The 20,532-nt window shown below is 38.9% G+C and overlaps 3 protein-coding genes across 3 annotated transcripts; all 3 read left to right on the forward strand.

Moving 5' to 3' along the window:
• Positions 1-2,689: 2,689 nt before the first annotated feature.
• Positions 2,690-7,708, forward strand: LOC120007188 (sulfate transporter 3.1-like). Its single transcript, XM_038857383.1, has 12 exons — positions 2,690-3,093; positions 3,217-3,424; positions 3,941-4,112; positions 4,266-4,331; positions 4,440-4,553; positions 5,205-5,321; positions 5,593-5,719; positions 6,207-6,493; positions 6,578-6,768; positions 6,875-6,960; positions 7,049-7,125; positions 7,405-7,708. The coding sequence occupies exons 1-12, from the start codon at positions 2,739-2,741 to the stop codon at positions 7,591-7,593; spliced, it is 1,989 nt and encodes a 662-aa protein (XP_038713311.1). The 5' UTR covers positions 2,690-2,738; the 3' UTR covers positions 7,594-7,708.
• A 3,026-nt stretch (positions 7,709-10,734) lies between these two features.
• LOC120007027 (LEAF RUST 10 DISEASE-RESISTANCE LOCUS RECEPTOR-LIKE PROTEIN KINASE-like 1.2) lies at positions 10,735-16,842 on the forward strand. The gene is made up of 2 exons (XM_038857179.1): positions 10,735-10,895; positions 15,855-16,842. Exons 1-2 carry the CDS (start codon positions 10,735-10,737, stop codon positions 16,504-16,506), a joined length of 813 nt encoding a protein of 270 aa, XP_038713107.1. The 3' UTR covers positions 16,507-16,842.
• A 270-nt stretch (positions 16,843-17,112) lies between these two features.
• On the forward strand, positions 17,113-18,397 carry LOC120007026 (rust resistance kinase Lr10-like). The gene has a single exon (XM_038857178.1). The coding sequence runs from the start codon at positions 17,128-17,130 to the stop codon at positions 18,142-18,144; it is 1,017 nt and encodes a 338-aa protein (XP_038713106.1). The 5' UTR covers positions 17,113-17,127; the 3' UTR covers positions 18,145-18,397.
• Positions 18,398-20,532: the final 2,135 nt, after the last annotated feature.

Raw genomic sequence — 20,532 nt, forward strand, 5'->3', positions numbered from 1 at the left:
GGCTTCTTCTATGTGGGAAGGTGAATACCAAAGATAAAATTTTCAGGCTCGGCATTGTGGGCGATAATCTATGTCCAGTTTGTAATCTTTCAGAAGAAACAGTGGATCATCTCTTCTTGCATTGCACTGGAGCTAATGCAATTTGGTATAATATCATGAGATGGTGGGGTGTGAATTGGTGCTATCCTTGTTCTGTGAAAAAGCTCTTTGAAGAATGGACGTCCTTTGCTTCGGGCAAACATCAAAAAAAAGTCTGGTACATGGTCTTTGCTGCTATTATATGGACTCTTTGGACTGAAAGAAATCGGATAGTGTTTAACAATACACGCAACCAGTGGGGCAACGTTTTATACCTTATTTTTATTAGGTATGGTTTGTGGCTTAAGGCCATCAACATCTCAATCCCCTTCAGCGGTCCCGAGCTTATGAATGATAGTGAGGGCCTGAAATTTAGGTCTCATGTGCAGAAGAACCATAGGCCCTTATCTAACTGAATAGCTCCCCCACCAGGGAGTCTAAAATGGAACACTGATGGTTCCTTGCTTATGAACAAGGCAGGCATAGGAGGAGTGTTGAGAAATAGCAATGGAGAGTTCCTGTGTATCTTCTCTGGTCCTGTGGGTGACATTGATGCTACATCTGCTGAAATTAAAGCTATAAGAAAGGCACTGGAGATCACTATGGAGCATAATTGCAGCAACAGATCTAGCATCATCATAGAGTCGGACTCTCTCAACTCCATTTCTTGGCTCCGAAAATGTTCTCCCTCTCCATGGAAGCTGGATCAAGACTTCAATGTCATAATTAATATTGTTGAGACTCTTGCTAATGTCGAATTCATTCACACGTGGAGAGAGGCTAATGGGGTTGCGGACTTTTTGGCCAAGAGTGGTGTCGACAGAAGCGAAATGATGACAGCATGGTTTGCATAACATCGTTCCTTTGGGCTAAGTTTTGAAGGGGGCTTGCACGGGTCGGCCGGCATGTTGCCTATTTAGAGTATGAGTCGTAGTGGAAGATCTATGTCTGTATTAGTGACGTTCACTACTGTTGTTTGCCTTGGGGATTCCTTGGCCTTTTCTTGCTTAGGCTTGCATAAAGCCTTCTTTTTTAATATATCTGATTTATCAAAAAAAAAAAAAAAGGTTGGCCTTCTATAGATCATATCTCAACATCGTACCCGATATGTGTTGAACAAAATCTATGATTTACGTAGAATGAGCATAAGCATATCATATATGAGGTGACTTTTTCTTGTGCTAGATAGAACACATCATTTTCTTCTTATATATTTTCTTCTGTTGAAAGAATGAGCATACGCATATATATCATAGTGTTAAAGATCAACTTCAATCTAGAAACATAATATCTTAGCTCAATGTACACAATTACTTATATGCCGGCTTTAATATACTTGCCGGGGATGTTGACTGATAACTCCTCTCAATAATCAACTCATTCATTAGTTTGGCACTGTCAGGTCCAAATTCAAGCAAAACTTCCCAAAAATAAACACAAACACTTCCCTATTTATCAATTGCTGATCCCACTTTTTGCCCATTAATGTCATTCTTTCCATTTTAGAGATATGGTCAGAACCCAAAAAGTAGACCTTAATCACCACGTCCTATGACATTCTTCCCAATCATATTCCTCCACGTTACAAGTCCACGCTGTTAAGTATTTGTCCCACATCGCTCAGATGTGGGAGTGAAGATCTTTTTATAAGGGGAAAGGGGGCTTTCCCCTAGTAGCCAAGGTTTTAATGAGGGTAGGGCCACGGGCCCGGGCCTGACTGGAACTTGGTTACAGCCGGCCCACTAGGTGGGAGTCCGGTTGGGCCTTGGTTGTTAGGAGATCCTTATCAATTGGTATCGAATCCACCCAGCTAGGCGTTTGTGGACTTGTGTCCAGCGCCTTCGTCCCTGGTGGGTCAGGCCGAGGCTGCGTTTACGGAAGGGGCGACCTGTGTGTCCGGGCTCGGGCCTGGTGCCACAGAGTAGGCCAACGTGGACGTTGGCCTCGTAAGAGCGAGAGAATGTTAGGCATTTGTCCCACATCGCTCAGATGTGGGAGTGAAGATCTGTTTATAAGGGGGAAAGGGGGCTTTCCCCTAGTAGCCAAGGTTTTCATGAGGGTAGGGCCACGGGCCCGGGCCTGACTGGGCCTTGGTTACAGCCGGCCCACTAGGTGGGAGTCCGGTTGGGCCTTGGTTGTTAGGAGATTCTTATCACACGCCACCTTAGCATAGACGCCCTTGAACTTTTTTTATCGGTAATGATAGGGATCACAATAGTTGGTATCTCAGTTATCCTACCTGTTGAGTTGAATGTACATGACTTCATGTACAACATCATGTGAGTATGGAGTTAACGAATTTCCTTGAATTATATGTAACTTAACTATTGGATCATTAAGATACCAACTAGGAGAATCGTTAAACGCCCAAATGCATAGTATATACGTGAGCTTCCATGATTTTGCCTCCTCTCCGGTAAGAGACGAAGGAAGCAGGAGACGTGTAATGAAGGCATCAAATTTGAAAGAGATAAAGACGTGTCAACACCATATTCAATCGACAAATTAATGGGTCCCACAACGCACTTAACCTGTAAAGATTGTCCGCACTATATCCTCTCCCTATATAAACGATACCAACCGTTTGGTCCCGCTGCAGCATCTCTTATCTCCTCCACCGTTCAACGCCACCACCACCGTCAAAATAACTCAAATCCAAAATGGGCAACGTAGATTATGAATATGGGAATGAGGAGGCCGTCCACACCCACCACCACCTCCAACACCACCAAGTGGAGGTTCCGCCGCGACAGCCTTTCTTTAAGTCGCTAAAGTACTCTCTAAAGGAGACATTCTTCCCGGACGACCCTCTTAGGCAGTTCAAGAACCAACCTCCTTTAAAGAGATTCATATTGGGAGTTCAGTACTTCTTGCCTATCTTTGAATGGGGTCCACGTTACACTTTTCAGTTCTTCAAAGCTGACCTCATCTCCGGCATCACCATTGCCAGCTTGGCCATCCCTCAGGGCATCAGCTACGCCAAACTCGCTAACTTGCCTCCAATTCTCGGCCTCTGTAAGTCGCTAAGAAGTGACTGAGTGGTAGAGTTACATTTTTTTTTAATATTATTCTTAGTAAACTGGTTAAGAAATGAAGAATAGTCGTAATGACATATATGCTACGTATTTGGACATGCAGATTCGAGTTTTGTTCCTCCATTAATCTATGCAATGATGGGGAGTTCCAGGGACTTGGCGGTTGGTACGGTGGCCGTGGCGTCGCTGCTCACGGCTTCCATGTTGGGAGATGAAGTTAGTGCTAAGGACAACCCTACGCTCTATCTTCATCTGGCTTTTACGGCGACGTTTTTCGCCGGAGTTTTTCAAGCTTCCTTAGGATTGTTAAGGTTGGTAGTCGGTACATCAAACACGTCAATTATTGGTTAAAAATAGTAAATTTAACAAATTGAGAATTTGACAGGAGTGGTTAAGACAAAATTGTCTATGATGGATCGAGTTGTTGTCTTTTATTGAGTAAATGATTAATTAGATCAATTAACGAACTTTTTCTTTGATTACTAACAGAACAAGATCCGTAAAATAAGTTTGGTATTTTGTTTTCATCGATCAAAGTTGTCTGACACAAGATAAAGACCAATATATGAATGAGTTTTTTTTTTTTTAAATCAGTAATAGGAATCTCAATAGTCAATATTCCAGTTATCTCAACATCAACAGTTGATTTGTACGCATAGAATTTCATGTGCATCATGTGAGACATGTGAATCTCATGAATTCACTTAAATTTTGTATGTTCGACTCAACAGTTGTGATAATTGGGATACCAATTGTTGGAATATTTATCATTTTCATTTTTTAAATTCTAATAATAACTAATAATACTGTTGAACGAATATTTGCAGGCTAGGGTTTATCGTGGATTTTCTATCACATGCAACGATAGTAGGGCTCATGGCAGGAGCAGCAACAGTGGTATGTCTGCAACAGCTAAAAGGGATTCTTGGACTTGATCACTTCACTCATGCCACCGATGTCGTCTCTGTCATGCGCTCTGTCTTTAGCCAAACTCATGAGGTTTGTTTATAGATACATACAACCACATGTATATATATATATATAAGAAATATTTATATGATATGTAAAATATTATTAGGGTTTTGTTTTTATTGTCTAGCTAGCTGTGGTAATGTCTTGTCTGAAAATCATATCAATCCATGATACTTGCAGTGGAGATGGGAAAGTGGTGTCTTGGGTTGCTGCTTCCTTTTCTTCCTTCTCGTCACTAGATACTTTGTAAGTAAATCTTTAATTGATTTGCTATATATATATATATTATTAATATGTTATGCATATAATTAATGGCTGATGATCTGTCTGTCGTTGACGACATGACGAGTACAGAGCAAGAAACGACCAAAGTTCTTCTGGATATCGGCAATGGCACCATTAACGTCTGTCATCCTTGGTACCCTCGTTGTATATCTCACCCACGCTGAAAAACATGGCGTTCAAGTGGTGAGTCACCATTTCTCTCTCTTTATGTTATACACCATCCTTTCTAGTTTCGGGACTCTACAATTTCTCATAGTCTAGAATTCGAATCCAACAGTTTGAGAAGTGTTCACATCACTTTGTTAGATTTTGTCTACACCACATCATTATTTCTGAACCATTAAATACGAAATTAAGGGCCTAAGAGTTGCTCTATCCTTTCTTAGAACAGTCCTAAATCACACACAAATATATTCAATTAATATATATAAATTATCTTATGTGGATACCCACAAGTTATATTAATTTATGCACCTCAATCTCATCATTAATTTGAAATATGTGGGATCCAAAACAGTGGATTCCACTTATAATTTCCTTTTTAAAAACACCTAAAAAGTGAAGTGCGCAAATTATTAAGTTGTGGACGTTTGCACTTGAGAATTTCTGTATATATAATAATGAGTGACGTATTTAGGACCACCACTAACTCCTATTTATCAGGCCCAGGTCCATCGAACTTTGTGTGGTGGGGCCGAACTAATAATTCCCCACTGTTATGTAATCGACTAATCGGGATCGGGTGGCCAGTCTTGGGCCAGTTCTGATTGGGCCTCTACTGTCCTTTCTCCGGATAAAATTGTGATATCCTGCATGTGAATGTAATTTATGCAGATAGGAGACTTAAAGAAGGGGCTAAATCCACCGTCCATCGCAGATCTGGTTTTCACTGGGCCCTATATGTCAACGGCTCTCAAAACAGGAATCGTCACGGGCATCATCGCTCTTGCTGTGAGCACTATTCTCTCTTCCGCAGTTTTATGGATCCTAGTATTTTTGTATCCGAGCTATCTTAAATATTATGATGGACGCACACGATTTTATATAGATCATATCGGACTCACGATTTTTCATGGATCATATGCATTCATCTCAATATTTGAAATAGCTGGGACAATTGAGATCCGTTTTTGTTCTCTCTAAAAAGAATATTTATTTCGGAATCATCATAGTATTTTTATCATAATAATTACTAATTGATAAATTAATTTGTTGAAATCAGGAAGGAATAGCAGTGGGAAGAAGCTTTGCAATGTTCAAGAATTACCACATAGATGGGAACAAAGAGATGATTGCTATTGGCACAATGAACATTGTCGGCTCTTGTACTTCTTGTTACCTCACAACAGGTAAATAAATTATAACTTGTCAATTTTTTTAGAACTAGTTTCGAGTTAATTATAAGCAAATCGACTAGTATGTTCGAAAAGTTATGAGTTTGAAATTGTGCGAACTTGGTTAAGAGCCTCGATTCGACGTGGTTGTCAAGATTAATACTATGTTACTGTCGTCACCTTATTTTGATCAAATTCAATTGTCTAGGGTGTTAAATGAACATTTTAGTGTTTTTGGACATTTCTCATAATTTCGTGTTGTATTTTCCTTTCATATAGGGTTGAGTTGCCTGCGATTCATTTTCTTGTTACTTTTAACAAATTAATCAAAATTTTGAGGGCGTTTTCTCTCTGTCTATCTAGTAGATTCCAGTATTGATGTTCTTAGCTAAACGTTGGTTTAGCCATAATCGTGAGTTTTCGACTATATCACTAATGCTACCAAATCTCGGGTTTCTATCGTTAATTTTCTAATGAATTGAAAAAATTATGTATGTTGCAGGGCCATTCTCAAGATCAGCAGTGAACTACAATGCAGGATGCAAGACAGCAGTGTCAAACATAGTGATGGCGTTGGCAGTGATGATCACATTGTTGTTCTTGACTCCATTGTTTCACTACACTCCCTTAGTGGTGCTCTCCTCAATCATAATCTCTGCCATGCTTGGCATCATAGACTATGAAGCAACAATTCATCTCTGGAAAGTCGACAAATTTGATTTCTTGGTGTGCATTAGCGCATTCGTTGGTGTCGTGTTTCGCAGTGTCGAAATCGGCTTAGTCATAGCGGTATGTATATATATCTCCACCAACGATTTTATTTACACGTTTCAAAATTTAGGGTTTAGAATTTAAGATTGAGAATGCGTGCAGGTTGCGATTTCAGTGCTGAGGGTGCTATTGTTTGTGGCTAGACCAAGGACTATTGTTCTTGGTAATATTCCCAATTCAATGATCTTTAGAAATGTTGAGCAATACCCAAATGCAAGACGTGCTCCTGGGATCCTCATACTTGAAATTGATGCTCCAATTTACTTTGCCAACTCTAGCTACTTGAGAGAAAGGTTTGTCAAGATTAACCCGGCCACGCAAATACTAACATATGTTTTTGCTGATTCCACAGTGATTTATATATGTTAATCACTATAATTACTTCTTTGATTTTCTTAGAATCATGAGATGGATTGATGAGGAGGAAGACAAACTTAAATCTTCAGGGGAAACCAGCTTACAGTATGTTATATTGGACATGGGAGGTGAGTCTTTTACACATGAACATTCTCTTCATAACATATATTACTTGAACTCACACTAATCAATTGCGATTTTAACTCTGATTGATAGCTGTTGGAAACATTGATACGAGTGGAATCGGCATGCTTGAAGAAACCAAGAAAATTCTTGACAGAAGAGACCTCAAGGTACCATTTAAAAAAAGCTACAATACGAGTGTTTCCTTTCGGTTATGATAGGGTTCTCAGAGCAGCTAGCTAGTATCTCAGTTATCTCAGCTGTTGAGTTACATACATAAGATTTCATGTGCATCATGTGGAACATGTGGAGCCCACGAATTCATTTGGATCTTATGTGTCCAACTCAACAGTTGAGATAACTAGGATCTTATCGTTTTCGATTTACTTTCCTAGAAAGTGTAAAGAAAAAATTGATTATGAAACTTTTTTGTTTTTGTTTCTTAACAGCTTGTATTGGCAAACCCTGGAAGTGAATTAATGAAGAAGTTCAACAAATCAAGCTTGATAGAGAAATTGGGGAAGGAATGGATATATCTAACAGTTGGGGAAGCTGTGGCAGCATGCAACTTTATGCTTCACACTTGCAAATCAAAGCCGGACAAAGATGATTCATTAGAGTCATTGAACAATGTCTAAGCCAATAAGTACATATGTAGACTATATCTATCAAACCCATATGACTAGGCTTTGATATGTAATTTTTGCAATTAATGTAAGATATATGTTCATAATTATGAAATGAAATTTTTTAGAGAGAACTATAACTGCGCTATTGCTGTCACTTATACTGATCCAAGAAACGCATATGATTGATGATTAAAAAGACACTAAATTTTGAACTCTAACACAGTTAAAGAGGGCTAGGTCTAAATCTATGAGGAAGATCTTGATACTAACCACTTGGTAGCCAAGTGATGAACATTTCACTGGGAACAAATCATATGAACTTGAAAGGTTTTGACTTCGATTACAAAAGCATTAATATTCTTGAGTTTAGGCTCAAATTTAATGTCCAAATGACAATGCTTTGTATGGAGAAGTTTTCAATTAAAAAAAAAAAGAAATGATATTGACATTGTTCATTACTATTGACGGTTCATAAAAATATTTGAAATTTGAAAATGTCGTCCAAGAAATTTATGAGTGCAGCACATTGGACAAATCGATTGGCCCAATCGCTAAACGAAACATGTATTCAGGCCCATTTACTCCACCGGCCCAAATAGCACTCGACTACAATAAACAAAAAGCAGAGAGACTAAATTCGTTGGCCGATCCCTGGATTTTTAAGTCACTTACAATGGTAGACAATTATTGAGTCAATAAAGATGTTGTCTTTTACTGATGTGGTTGTATTGTAAAAAGTGTTTTGCTTATGTGGCTGTATTGGGAGAATGTTTTGCTGATATGGTTGTATTGGTATTTGATGTTTTGGTGTAGTTTTGTTGTGGATAATATAGAGGAATGTAATGTTGTTGGGTTGGGTGGAAAGAGAAAGTGTATGGGAAGAGAAAATGTATAAAAATTTGTATTTTACTGATGTGACTGTATTAAAATAAGTGTTTGACTTATTTTTTATGTAATAAAGGTGGGACCAAAGATTAATTTTGTTGAAAATATTTTCTCCTAAACCATTGCAAATGTCCTTAGTGGGTAGACGGATTCAATTATTCAAAGTCTCAGTCCACGGTACGTCAATTGGTGAGACGGTAAAGTTGGCTATTTAAAAGTAGATTGTTCTAAAAGATCAGATTTGAATTGTTGATGTGATGCGTATATCCCATTAAATAAGTGACACGTGTCCAGTTGATGCCCACAAAAATTCAGTTTGGGTTTTTTTTTTTGATATTTTATTTTATTTCCCAATTTTGTTTTCATTGAAAAATGCAGAGAGACAAAATGGGCCCGTTTGAGAGTGCTGTCAACTGCTGTGAGGTATTGTACGATGCTGTGAGTTATAAAACTGTAATGTCAACTGCTGTGCGATGCTGTGAGTTATAAAACTGTGGTGCTGTGAGGTGAGTTGAAATGAAAAAAGATGTTTGGCGCAACATTTTTAAAATTGTGGTACGATGCTGTGAGGTGCATTTGACGTATCTAAATTACGGTTATACTAGATTACTAATAATATTAATATAAAATCACTTAATGTTTGCATTGTACATTAATCTAAAATAAAATAATTGACATAATTTGATTACGTAGGACAATTCAACATATATTGTAAGCGTTTGGAAGTGCTGTGAGGTGTGGTGAGGTACTGTGAGGTAAAAGGCTGTGATGCTATGAGGTGAGTTGGAACGCAAAAACTGTTTGACGTGTCACAAAAAATTATGGTGCGGTGCAACTGAACGCAGTACGAACGCACTGTCAAACATCCACATTCATGCGCAACAACGATTTCAAAAAACTTAGGAACAAAAACACTTCTTCCACACTAGTGAAGTAGAGGTAAAAAGTCAAAAACCATGTCAGATCCATATCACCTGCAAAATTTATAAATTTAGGAAGTGAAAAAAAAAGCACATACACACATCAGATCCCTCAGCTCTGGACTACGCGGGTTGAAATCACAAATCAGATCCCTCTGTTCTTGCACTTCCTAAATCCTTTTCTTTTTTGCATTTCATTCTTCAATTTTCATGATTATTTAAATGGGTTTTACATTATGGGTATTTGAATCAATAGGTGAACAAGGCAAAAGAATCAAAGAGGGATTTGACTCTGTAGTCTCACGGCTGGGAGAGTGGAGATCGAACATGGTGGCGGCGACGGAAGTTTAGGAGTGTTGATGGTGGTCGCTGTTAGAGGCGGAGTTGTGTAGGTGACGTCGATGGTGTGGTAACCAAGAAGCTGAGGGAGAGGGGATTTGTTGAGACAGCGTTGCTATTTTAACTCCTCATATTACTTCTTACACCCCCATCTAGTACTAGCTAACAGTGTTATTTAAACTCCTCATATTACTTCTTACACCCCCATCTAGGACTAGTTAGCAGTTCTTTTTCCCTTTCTTTCAAAAAAGATGTTGGAATTGTTGATATAATTAAAAGTCTCATATTACTTCTTATACCCCATGTCATATCAATCCATGTCTGTCATTTCTTATTTACTGTCACACTCCCTTTTTACATTAAATGCATGCAACTATTTCTCCTAACACGTGATAGGCTCGTACTTGTGGCTATTAGCCTATTTCTGACCTCTGAAGAGGTTTTTGGTGGTCACGTGGATCATAACTTTTTTTTTAAAAAATCCAGCTGTCACACAACTTTCAATCCAAAAAAGGAGTAATAAAAGTAATTTCGAATTTACTTTCCCATTTTTAGGTAATAAATTTATTACTAAAACCTGTATAATAATTAATAAATGATTAATTTTTGGTTAATTATAAAATCAAAAGATTGATATATGTGTGATTTAGTGCCATTGAATAATATCTAATATTGAGAAATTAATAAAGATTGATATATGTGTCGACTAAGACTAGAGACGCCAGATGTCGATTAGTCATTGGAGCATACCGACCACGTCAACATGATGTGGTGTGCACTTCCCACTGAATATTTTCTCGTTAATTAGAGAGTGTCCCATTCCCATACCAAGTAAGTGGAGGACAAGTCAAGTCAATCTCACTAAGAAGCATATAAGTCGACGACAAGTCGAGTCAAGTCAATCTCACTAAGAAGTAAGTAATGAGCACGGTGAGGTTGAGTTCTAAATTGATTTTTATGGCTCTACACATACAAGAGAAAATTTACATGAATAACAAACATTTCAATGTCTCAAAATAAGCTTCTCCTTGCTGCCGCCTTTGCCTTTCTTGCTATCCACTTCCATGTTTCCTCTAGCTCCTACTACTATGAGTATGAATACTATGATGTTAAACGCATACCTTACAAGTGTACACAATCTTCTTCATGTGGCAATATCCTCAACATCTCTATTAGATATATTATCTTATAATCTGTATTTACTGTGTATACTTGCTATTAGTTTACCAGCTGTACACCAGCTGTCTTTGGTCTGTAGAAGTAAGATACTTTTTGTATTGTTCAATTTCAACAAGTCAATATTATACTCAATCTTCATGGTATCAGAGGTTCATTAGGGTTCCTATAACTATGGCTTCCGCCGCCTCTCAGATCTCGTCTTCTTCAACGGGATCACCTTCTCTAACTACTACAGACATTGGAAGTCCCAATTTGACTCGATCTACTCCCCCTCCACCTTTCTCTACTACTCTCCCTCCACCTTTTTCTTCATCCTTCTCCTTGCCGTCGCTTACTCGATCTCCTCTTGGGTACTTATCTTCACCTCTCTCAGCCCCATCTCCTGGTTTTCCTTCTCTATTTCCCACCACTACTTCCGTACCTCCATTTGACACTACTTCATCCTATATTCCCTCTTCTACTTCTTCTCCTAATGTCACTCACATTGTCTCCACCAAATTAGAAACATCAGATGACTACTCACTATGGCGAACTCAAATTCGTGGACTACTTATTCAACACGATCTTCTGGGTTTCATTGAAGGGACCATTCCTTGTCCCTCAGCAACTTTAACTTCCTTTAACAACCAGGTTTTGCCAAACCCCTCTTATTCTGTATGGCAACGAATGGATCAGACTGTTCGCAATTGGATCCATGCTACACTCTCTCGATCTGTTCTTGCCGATGTTCATATGCTTTCCACCGCACGAGACTTATGGGTCATTCTTCACCGCCGCTATCGTGACATATCTATGGCTCGTAAATTGGAGCTTCGCCAAAAATTTCACACTTTTCGCAAAGACATCAAAACAGCCGATGTCTACTGCAGGGAACTCAAAATCCTTGCTGATCAACTACGTGACCTCGACATTTCTGTCACTGACACAGATATTATTGCTCAGGGTTTAGCTGGGCTGGATCTTGCCTACAAAGATTTTGTCACTATGATCTCTAATCTTGACAGTGATCTCTTGTATGAAGACTTTCGTCGTCGATTGATTGCTTATGAAGATCGTCGTGTACGCATGGAGGACATCACCTCATCAACTACTCCAGACCACAAAGCTCTTGCTGCCAACACCACCTCCTCGGATCCACCACAGTCCTACCGTGGTCGTGGAAATTATAGGCGTGGTGGTCGTGGCCGTCGTGGCCGCAGTTATGGCACCTCTTATTCTGGTCGTACATACTCTCCTGGTGGCCGAAATCACAACAATTTTAACTCTGGCCATGGATACTCAGGTTATGTTCCCCCTGCTCATTTTCAGAGACCTTCAGGTAACTCACCTTCTCCAACTGGTATTTTGGGATCTTCTCCTCGTGTTGATGTGTGTCAAATTTGTGAGATTCCTGGTCATAAAGCAATTCAGTGTCATCATCGTTATAACTCTGCCTATACATCTGCGGACCTCCCTCGTTCTTTTGCTGCTATGTCATTTGGTGATCCGTCTGAGTCTGTTTGGTATCCTGATTCTGGCGCTTCCACTCATATGACCCCCAATGAAGGTATTTTCACAAATTCCTTCCCTTACCATGGCTCACAAAAGGTTTTAGTTGGTAATGGACAATTGCTTGACATACATAAAATTGGCACAACCACACTTCACACACCTGTCAAACCATTACGTCTCACTAATGTTTATCATGTTCCTCATCTTTCTTATAATCTTCTCTCCATAAAACGCCTCTGTCAAGACAATAATTGTGTTGTCTATTTTGATGGTTCTCTTTTTTGTGTCAAGGACAAGATCACGGGGATTCCTCTCCTCAAGTGCACCAGTGACAGAGACCTTTACCCAATCAGCTCTCATTTTGTTCAACCTTATGCTTCTGCTCTAGCTGCCACTACTACTCTTGGTACTTCATGGCATCGTCGACTCGGCCATCCCAACTCTGCTGTTCTTGACATTATCCGGCAATCATGCTCTTATTTAGGCATTCCCAAATTTTTGACCCAATGTACTTCATGTTGTTTAGGGAAATCTAAACGTCTCCCTTTTCATTCAGTTGAACATTGTACTGTTGCCCCTCTAGAGCTTGTTCATTCAGATGTTTGGCAGTCCCCTGTTGCCTCATTTTTGGGATATCGATACTATGTAATTTTTGTGGATGATTTCTCTCGTTACTCTTGGCTTTATTTTATGAAATTCAAGTCTGAAGTTTTTCAATGCTTTCGTGCTTTTCAGCTGCTAGTTGAGAATCTGTTCAGTCGAAAAATTAAAATTTTTCAAAGTGATGGAGGCAAAGAATTTGACAATCATATGTTCCATAATCATTTTACCTCCTCTGGCATTCTTTTTAGAAAATCTTGTCCCCACACCCCTCAACAAAATGGGTTGGCTGAACGGAAACATCGCCATGTCATTGAAATGGCTCGAACATTGCTTATTGATTCAAACCTTCCTCATCAATTTTGGGCAGATGCTGTCTCTACTTCCATCTATCTCATAAATCGGCTTCCTACCCCCCTCCTACAAAATCTATCCCCATTTCACAAGCTCTTTAACACCCAACCAAATTATGCCTTCCTCAAACCCTTTGGTTGTGCATGTTTTCCCAATCTAAGTGCTACTACTTCCCACAAACTATCCCCAAGATCAATACCATGTATTTTCTTGGGATATGCAACCAACTATAAGGGTTATCGATGTTGGGATCCTCTCACTCGTAAAGTCCATATCAGTAGACATGTCATTTTTTATGAAAATGATTTTCCCTATTCTACCTTGGTCTCTTCTCCTTCCTCCAATATCACATCTGAACCACCATGTCTCACCTCAACCTATACCTTTTCCTTCCAGGATCCTCCTCCACAACACATCCCTTTCTCTCCTCCATCAGCCTTACCTCTATCTTCTACAAACTCATCTGTCCAGAACAAGACAATCCCTTCCTCATTGACACATACCACTTCTCCATCTTCTGAACCTCCTTTCCCCCTTCCCATCACCTCAGATTTTCCTACTTCCACATCCTCTGAACCTCAATCTTCACTGCCACCTACCATTTCTTCATCTTCTGGTTCTTCTCTCAATATTCCAGTCACTTCATTCAATTCCTCTCATTCTTCTGTTCATTCCATGATAACTCGTTCCAAGTCTGGTATCTCCAAACCCAAATTCATTCCCTCCCTTGCTGCTACAATTAACACTGTTGAGCCAACTTGTTATAGTCAAGCAATTAAAGATCCTAAGTGGCATCATGCTATGGTTGATGAATTTAATGCCTTACTAGCTAATGACACATGGTCTCTTGTTCCATTTGATGCTACTAAAAATCTTGTGGGCTGTAAGTGGATTTTCCGCATTAAATATAACTCTGATGGTTCCATTGAACGATACAAAGCTCGCTTGGTAGCTCAAGGTTTTCATCAACGTCCTGGCATCGATTTTCATGAAACGTTTAGTCCTGTTGTCAAACCCACTACCATTCGACTTGTTCTCTCTATTGCCTTATCGGCAAATTGGACTATTCGTCAATTAGATGTCAAAAATGCCTTCTTACATGGTCATCTTTCTGAGGATGTTTACATGAAACAACCTCCTGTTTTTCAAAATTCCCAATTTCCAAATCACATTTGTAAATTGCGGAAAGCTCTTTATGGTCTTAAACAAGCTCCTCGAGCTTGGTTTCATCGGTTCAGCACTTTTCTCTTGCGTCATGGCTTTACTTGTAGCAAGTCTGACACTTCTATGTTCATCTTCCGTTCCTCTTCTGATGTGTTGGTTCTACTCTTATATGTTGACGATATTATTTTAACTGGCAATAATCCCATTCTCATTCAAAAATTCATTACCACACTGTCCACTCAATTCTCCATGAAAGATCTTGGTGATCTTCATTTCTTTTTAGGTATTCAAGCCACTCGTAAAGCTGAAGGTATTTTTCTTTGTCAACAAAAATATTTGGCTACGCTTCTGGATCGTTTTTGTTTAGCTTCCGCCAAGGCTGTCAAAACTCCCATGTTTAGCAAGATTCCTCTATCTCTATTGGATGGTGAGTTACTTTGTGAGCCTACTGAATATAGAAGCATGGTTGGAGCTCTTCAATACTTAACCATGACACGGCCTGACATTGCTTATTCAGTTAATCTTGTTTCTCAGTTTATGCATGCTCCGCGGACCGCACATTTGCAGGCAGTCAAAAGGATTTATCGATATCTCAAAGGCACTCAGCATTATGGTTTATTCTTGCGTTCCTTCAAAAATCCTTCTCTCACTGCTTACACTGATGCGGATTGGGCTGGTTGTCAGGACAGTCGACGCTCTACCAGTGGGTATGCTATTTTCTTTGGTCCTAATTTGATTTCTTGGAAAGCGAAGAAGCAACCAACTGTGTCTCGCTCCTCGACTGAGTCTGAATATCGAGCCTTGGCCTATGCAGTGGCTGAAACAATCTGGATACGACATCTTCTATGTGATTTGGGCATTCCCCTTGTATCTCCAGTCAAGGTTTTATGTGATAACATCAGTGCCACTTATCTCACAACCAATCCTATCCTTCATGAACGCACCAAACATATTGATGTTGATTATCACTTTGTTCGTGAGAGGATCTTGCAACGAGACATTCTCGTCCAATATCTTCCGTCTCGGGATCAACTTGCTGACATATTTACCAAGGGACTTGCTTCATCTCGTTTTGAATATCTGCGTTCCAATCTGTCCATTACTCCGCCCTGTCCAGATTGAGGGGGTGTATTAGATATATTATCTTATAATCTGTATTTACTGTGTATACTTGCTATTAGTTTACCAGCTGTACACCAGCTGTCTTTGGTCTGTAGAAGTAAGATACTTTTTGCTATTAGTTTACCAGCTGTACACCAGCTGTCTTTGGTCTGTATAAGTAAGATACTTTCTGTATTGTTCAATTTCAACAAGTCAATATTATACTCAATCTTCAATCTCATACCCATTTCGACTCAAAGGAGATCCACCAAACTGTGGTGATCCCAACTACCAACTCTCTTGCGAAAACAATCAAACTATATTCAGCTACGATTCTGCAAGATTCTTGGTGAAGGCAATCAACTACAACAAAAGTACAATCCGGATTGCTGATGTTGGCGTTCAGGATGGTAATTGCTCCTCCAGACCTATCAATTCTTTCGATTCCTATTACGCATATGCACGACATGGTGAATATTGCTCGTCTCAGCTATATGATTATCCCCTACTCTACCCTCTAGCTTATGTAAGCTGTGAAAGTCCAGTGAAATCTAGCACTTATGTGGATGCTTATTCTCCCTGTATAATCCATACAAATTCAACCAATAACAGAAGACCATATCATTATGTTCTGGTTGGTAATGATCATACGTTTATGGAGTTGAAGGTCTCGTGTGCCATTGATTTCGTCACATACACAACTTTAGATGGAAACTACCACTTTTCTTACTTGGACATCCATAAGAAGCTTGTTTATGGTATTCAACTTTCTTGGCATGAAATTCAATGTGTTGGTTGTAGAGATGGCGGTTTTTGTCGTCTAGAGAACAACACCATTATCCAAAGCTGTGAAAGCAATGAATGCAACTGTGGGTTCCGATGTGAGTAAATTTTCTGCTGATTGATCGATCGAGGACATTACAAATTGTATAATCAACTTCTCAGTTGTATATACTTACACAAATATAAATATGACTTTTACAGGCAACTTCAAAAAATTTGTCAACTGGTGGGTTCCGAATGGTAAGAATCGTACTAATTCCATTACAGTAAATTTTTTTACCAGAATATCTGCTTAATTTATTTATTTTGGGTGTGTTTAATTCCTTTTCATCTTGCTGACAGCCATACACTCGGCCCGCCTGACAATAAAGCACAAGGTGATCGGTAAGTTCTCATTCTTTAAGTTATTTTAGCATGTACAATTAGAACTTAAGAAACCATTTTTTTTAACAAATAGATTTTAAGACACAAACTAAATGAAGTAATTTCATGAAATTTTAATATGCTACTTTCCCTTTCACCCTATAAGAAGCACTGACATTTCTTAGTCATGCTATATTTTGTCACTCATTGCCGTACATGGTTTTCCGATGCAGGACCCTTTCTTGTAACGAGAACAATAGTTGGGTTTCTATGTCTTTTTGCACTTGTGATTTATAAGTGCCGCAGGAGGCATTTATCAGTGGATGACACTCTTGAAGAATTCCTCCAACGTCAAAATAATTTTATGCCAATAAGATACTCTTACTCACAAATTAGAAAGATGAGCGGACGTTTTCAAGACAAATTGGGGGAAGGAGGTTATGGCTCTGTCTTCAAAGGAAAACTTAGAAGTGGAAGATTGGTAGCAATTAAGGTGTTGGGCAAAGCAAAAAGTAATGGACAAGACTTTATTAATGAAGTTGCAACCATTGGGAGAATTCACCATGTCAATGTGGTGAGTCTTGTTGGCTTTTGCTCCGACAGAACAAAACGTGCTCTTGTATATGATTTCATGCCCAAAGGCTCTCTTGACAAGTACATGTTGTCTCAAGAGGGGCATATATCCTTAAGTTGGAAGAAAATGTACGAAATTTCTCTCGGGATTGCACGAGGGATTGAATATCTACATCGAGGTTGTGACATGCAGATCCTACACTTTGATATTAAACCTCACAACATCCTTCTTGATGAAAATTTTGTTCCAAAGCTATCAGATTTTGGTCTTGCTAAATTGTGTTCAACAGATGATAGCATCGTGTCTGTCACTGCAGCAAGAGGAACAATCGGATACATAGCCCCAGAGCTGATCTACAAAAGAATTGGAGGTGTTTCGTACAAAGCCGACGTGTATAGTTTTGGGATGCTATTAATGGAAATGTTAGGGAAACGAAAGAAGCTCGATGCAACAACGGATAATAACTCAAGTCAGATGTACTTTCCTTTGTGGGTTTACCATAAAATGGTGCAAGGAAAGATTACGGAAGTTGAGGATGCCACAGAGGAGGAGGAAAATATGATTAAAAAGATGATAGTAGTAGGATTATGGTGCATACAGATAAGGCATTGCAATCGTCCCTCAATGAGAAAAGCAATCCAAATGCTTGAAGGACATGCAGAAAATTTAGAATTGCCTCCTGAGCCTACTTTTAATATAGAACAAGTGCCAGCAGAGAATATTGAAGAAACTACAAACCCGACATGGTCATCCTTGACATCAGTTGAAGTGTCAGAATCTATAAAATTGGTTATAGATGCAAACTGAGTAAATGTAATACTAAGTATTTATAATTGATTGAGCCAAGAAAAGGCGTTGAAACTCCATTATAATAATGTAATTTGTTTATCAGTATGACAATAGATGCATTTTCAGTATCCATATATCAAATGCATTAGTGATATTCATTGGCTCTCACCCATTGAAAAGAATTTGAAACAAACAAACCCGACTACAGAGTACATAACACAAACACAGAGATAGACTTCTGTAAGTTAGTTGCATCAACCTTAATTGTATCGGAGAGTAATAGAGAAAGGATGCTCAAGACGTCGGAGGGGTTAGCGTTGGTCGAACCCCAGGAGTTGTTCTGGGAGCCTCTGGCGGAGATATATGGTGGTGTAGTTGCTTCTTGTTCTGGTGCTGGAGCTGATGTTGTTGATGCTTTTGAAGCTGCTTCAAAATGAACAGTTTGTAATTAGGTTATGAGAATCAGAATTAATACTAATCAAAAGTTGAAGATCATATTATTAGCTCTTTGACTTAGCAAGAGCCGTTACAGGCGGTCCGGTGGAGGGGTTGGGCCTAACACATGACTTGCCAACCGACTAGCCTCTGTTTCAAGTTTTGCCTATTTTCTTCCCTTTTTAAGTTATGTATCTTCCGAGTTTACATTCATGTTAGCTGTCTAAAGGGCAAGGTTCTCCTGTATGATTTTCGGTTACCAAAAATACATAAGAAATATAAATACAAGTTATTTTTCTTTTGCAGGGTCTATTTGTTTTTAAAAATTATTTTCTCGGTATTGAAAATTAAAATTTGTTCCCTTTTAGAAGATTTAAAATTTCACAAGATGTTGTTTGAAGTAGTAACAGCTTGTCGTTTTGATGTTTCAATTTCACATGGTGTCGTTTGCGGCACTAAGGAGCGTGTCATTTTGGATTATGGTGGCCTTCATGCCCCTCGGACATGATTTAGCCTATGTATGGCCTATGACCTTTAAAACAAAAAAAGTTACTGGGAGTGACTTACCTCAAGTAGGAGTAATTTTGAAAATTAAATGTAGAAAATATGCTTACTTTGGTAAACCATTCGATTGTCAATTGAACCAACTCTCGTTGTTTCTTGTCAGCTTGTCCATGTCAAGTTTAGATACCAAAGTAAACTAGTAAGTACAAAAATCAAAACCAGACAGAGATGATTCATCAGAGCCTTTAAACAATTTGTAAGCTGATTAATACATATATATGTAGAATATATCAAGCCCATTTGACTAGGCTTTTATATGTTCTAAAATATTAATATTATGTTATATTTCATGTATACTATGTTTGCCATTTGGCTTTCTTTTGAGGATTGGAGAAGTATTTGATGCCTACAGATTGTAATTCTATATAATTAGTTGTTGAAGGAACTATAATTCATTGGCTGATCCCTGGATTTTTAGTTGGTAGATGGATTCAAAGTCTAAGTCCATGGCTAGTTAATTGGTGAGACGGTAAAGGCGGCCATTTGAATGGTTAGTAGTTAGTAGAATGTCCCATTCCCATACCAAATAAACGCAAAGAAACCCCACTTAAGAATAGAATAAGCATGGTAAGACTAAATTCCACCACAAGTCAAGCCAATCTCACTAAGACTGAGTAGCAGTAATAACCATGGTGAGGCTGATTTCTCAACTGAATTAGATTGCTTTACACAAACAAGGGAAAATTACATCAATAACAACATTTCCATGTCTCAAAATAAGCTTCTCCTTGCTGCCTTCTTTGCCTTTCTTGCAATCCAATTCCATGTATCCTTTGGCTTCAACAATAGCATTAGCATACCTTACAACTGTACACAAGCTTCTTCATGTGGCAATATCCTCAACATCTCATACCCATTTTGACTCAAAGGAAACTCACCAGACTGTGGTGACCCCAACTATGAACTCTCTTGCGAGAACAATCAAACTATACTGAGCATCCATTCTGAAAGATTCTTGGTGAAGGCAATCGACTACGACAACAACACTATCCGGATTGTCGATGTTGACGTCCAGGATGGTGATTGCTCCTCCAGGCCTATCAATTCTCTGAAGTCCTTCCACGCAGAGGCATATGGAGCATATGATGATTGCCCGCATCCGCTGTATCAGTTCCCCCCAGTCTACGATCTATTTTATGTAAGCTGTGAAAGTCCAGTGAAATGTAGCACTTATGTGGATGTTTCTCCCTGTATAATCCATACCAAATCAACCAACAACACGAGATCATTATCATATCAATATGTTGTGGTTGGTTATTTTAAGAATACAGAGTTGAAGGTGTTGGAGAGATATGGTAGGATTGGTGGTGATTGCAACAAAACTTGTACAAACTGGTGCTTCAAGGCGCGTAGTCGCTTTCCTTAAGACAGTATTTGCCCCCACCAAATGGTTGCACTAGGTTACAG

This window comes from Tripterygium wilfordii, chromosome 10, assembly GCF_013401445.1.
Source record: "Tripterygium wilfordii isolate XIE 37 chromosome 10, ASM1340144v1, whole genome shotgun sequence".
Classification (NCBI taxonomy): Eukaryota; Viridiplantae; Streptophyta; class Magnoliopsida; order Celastrales; family Celastraceae; genus Tripterygium; species Tripterygium wilfordii.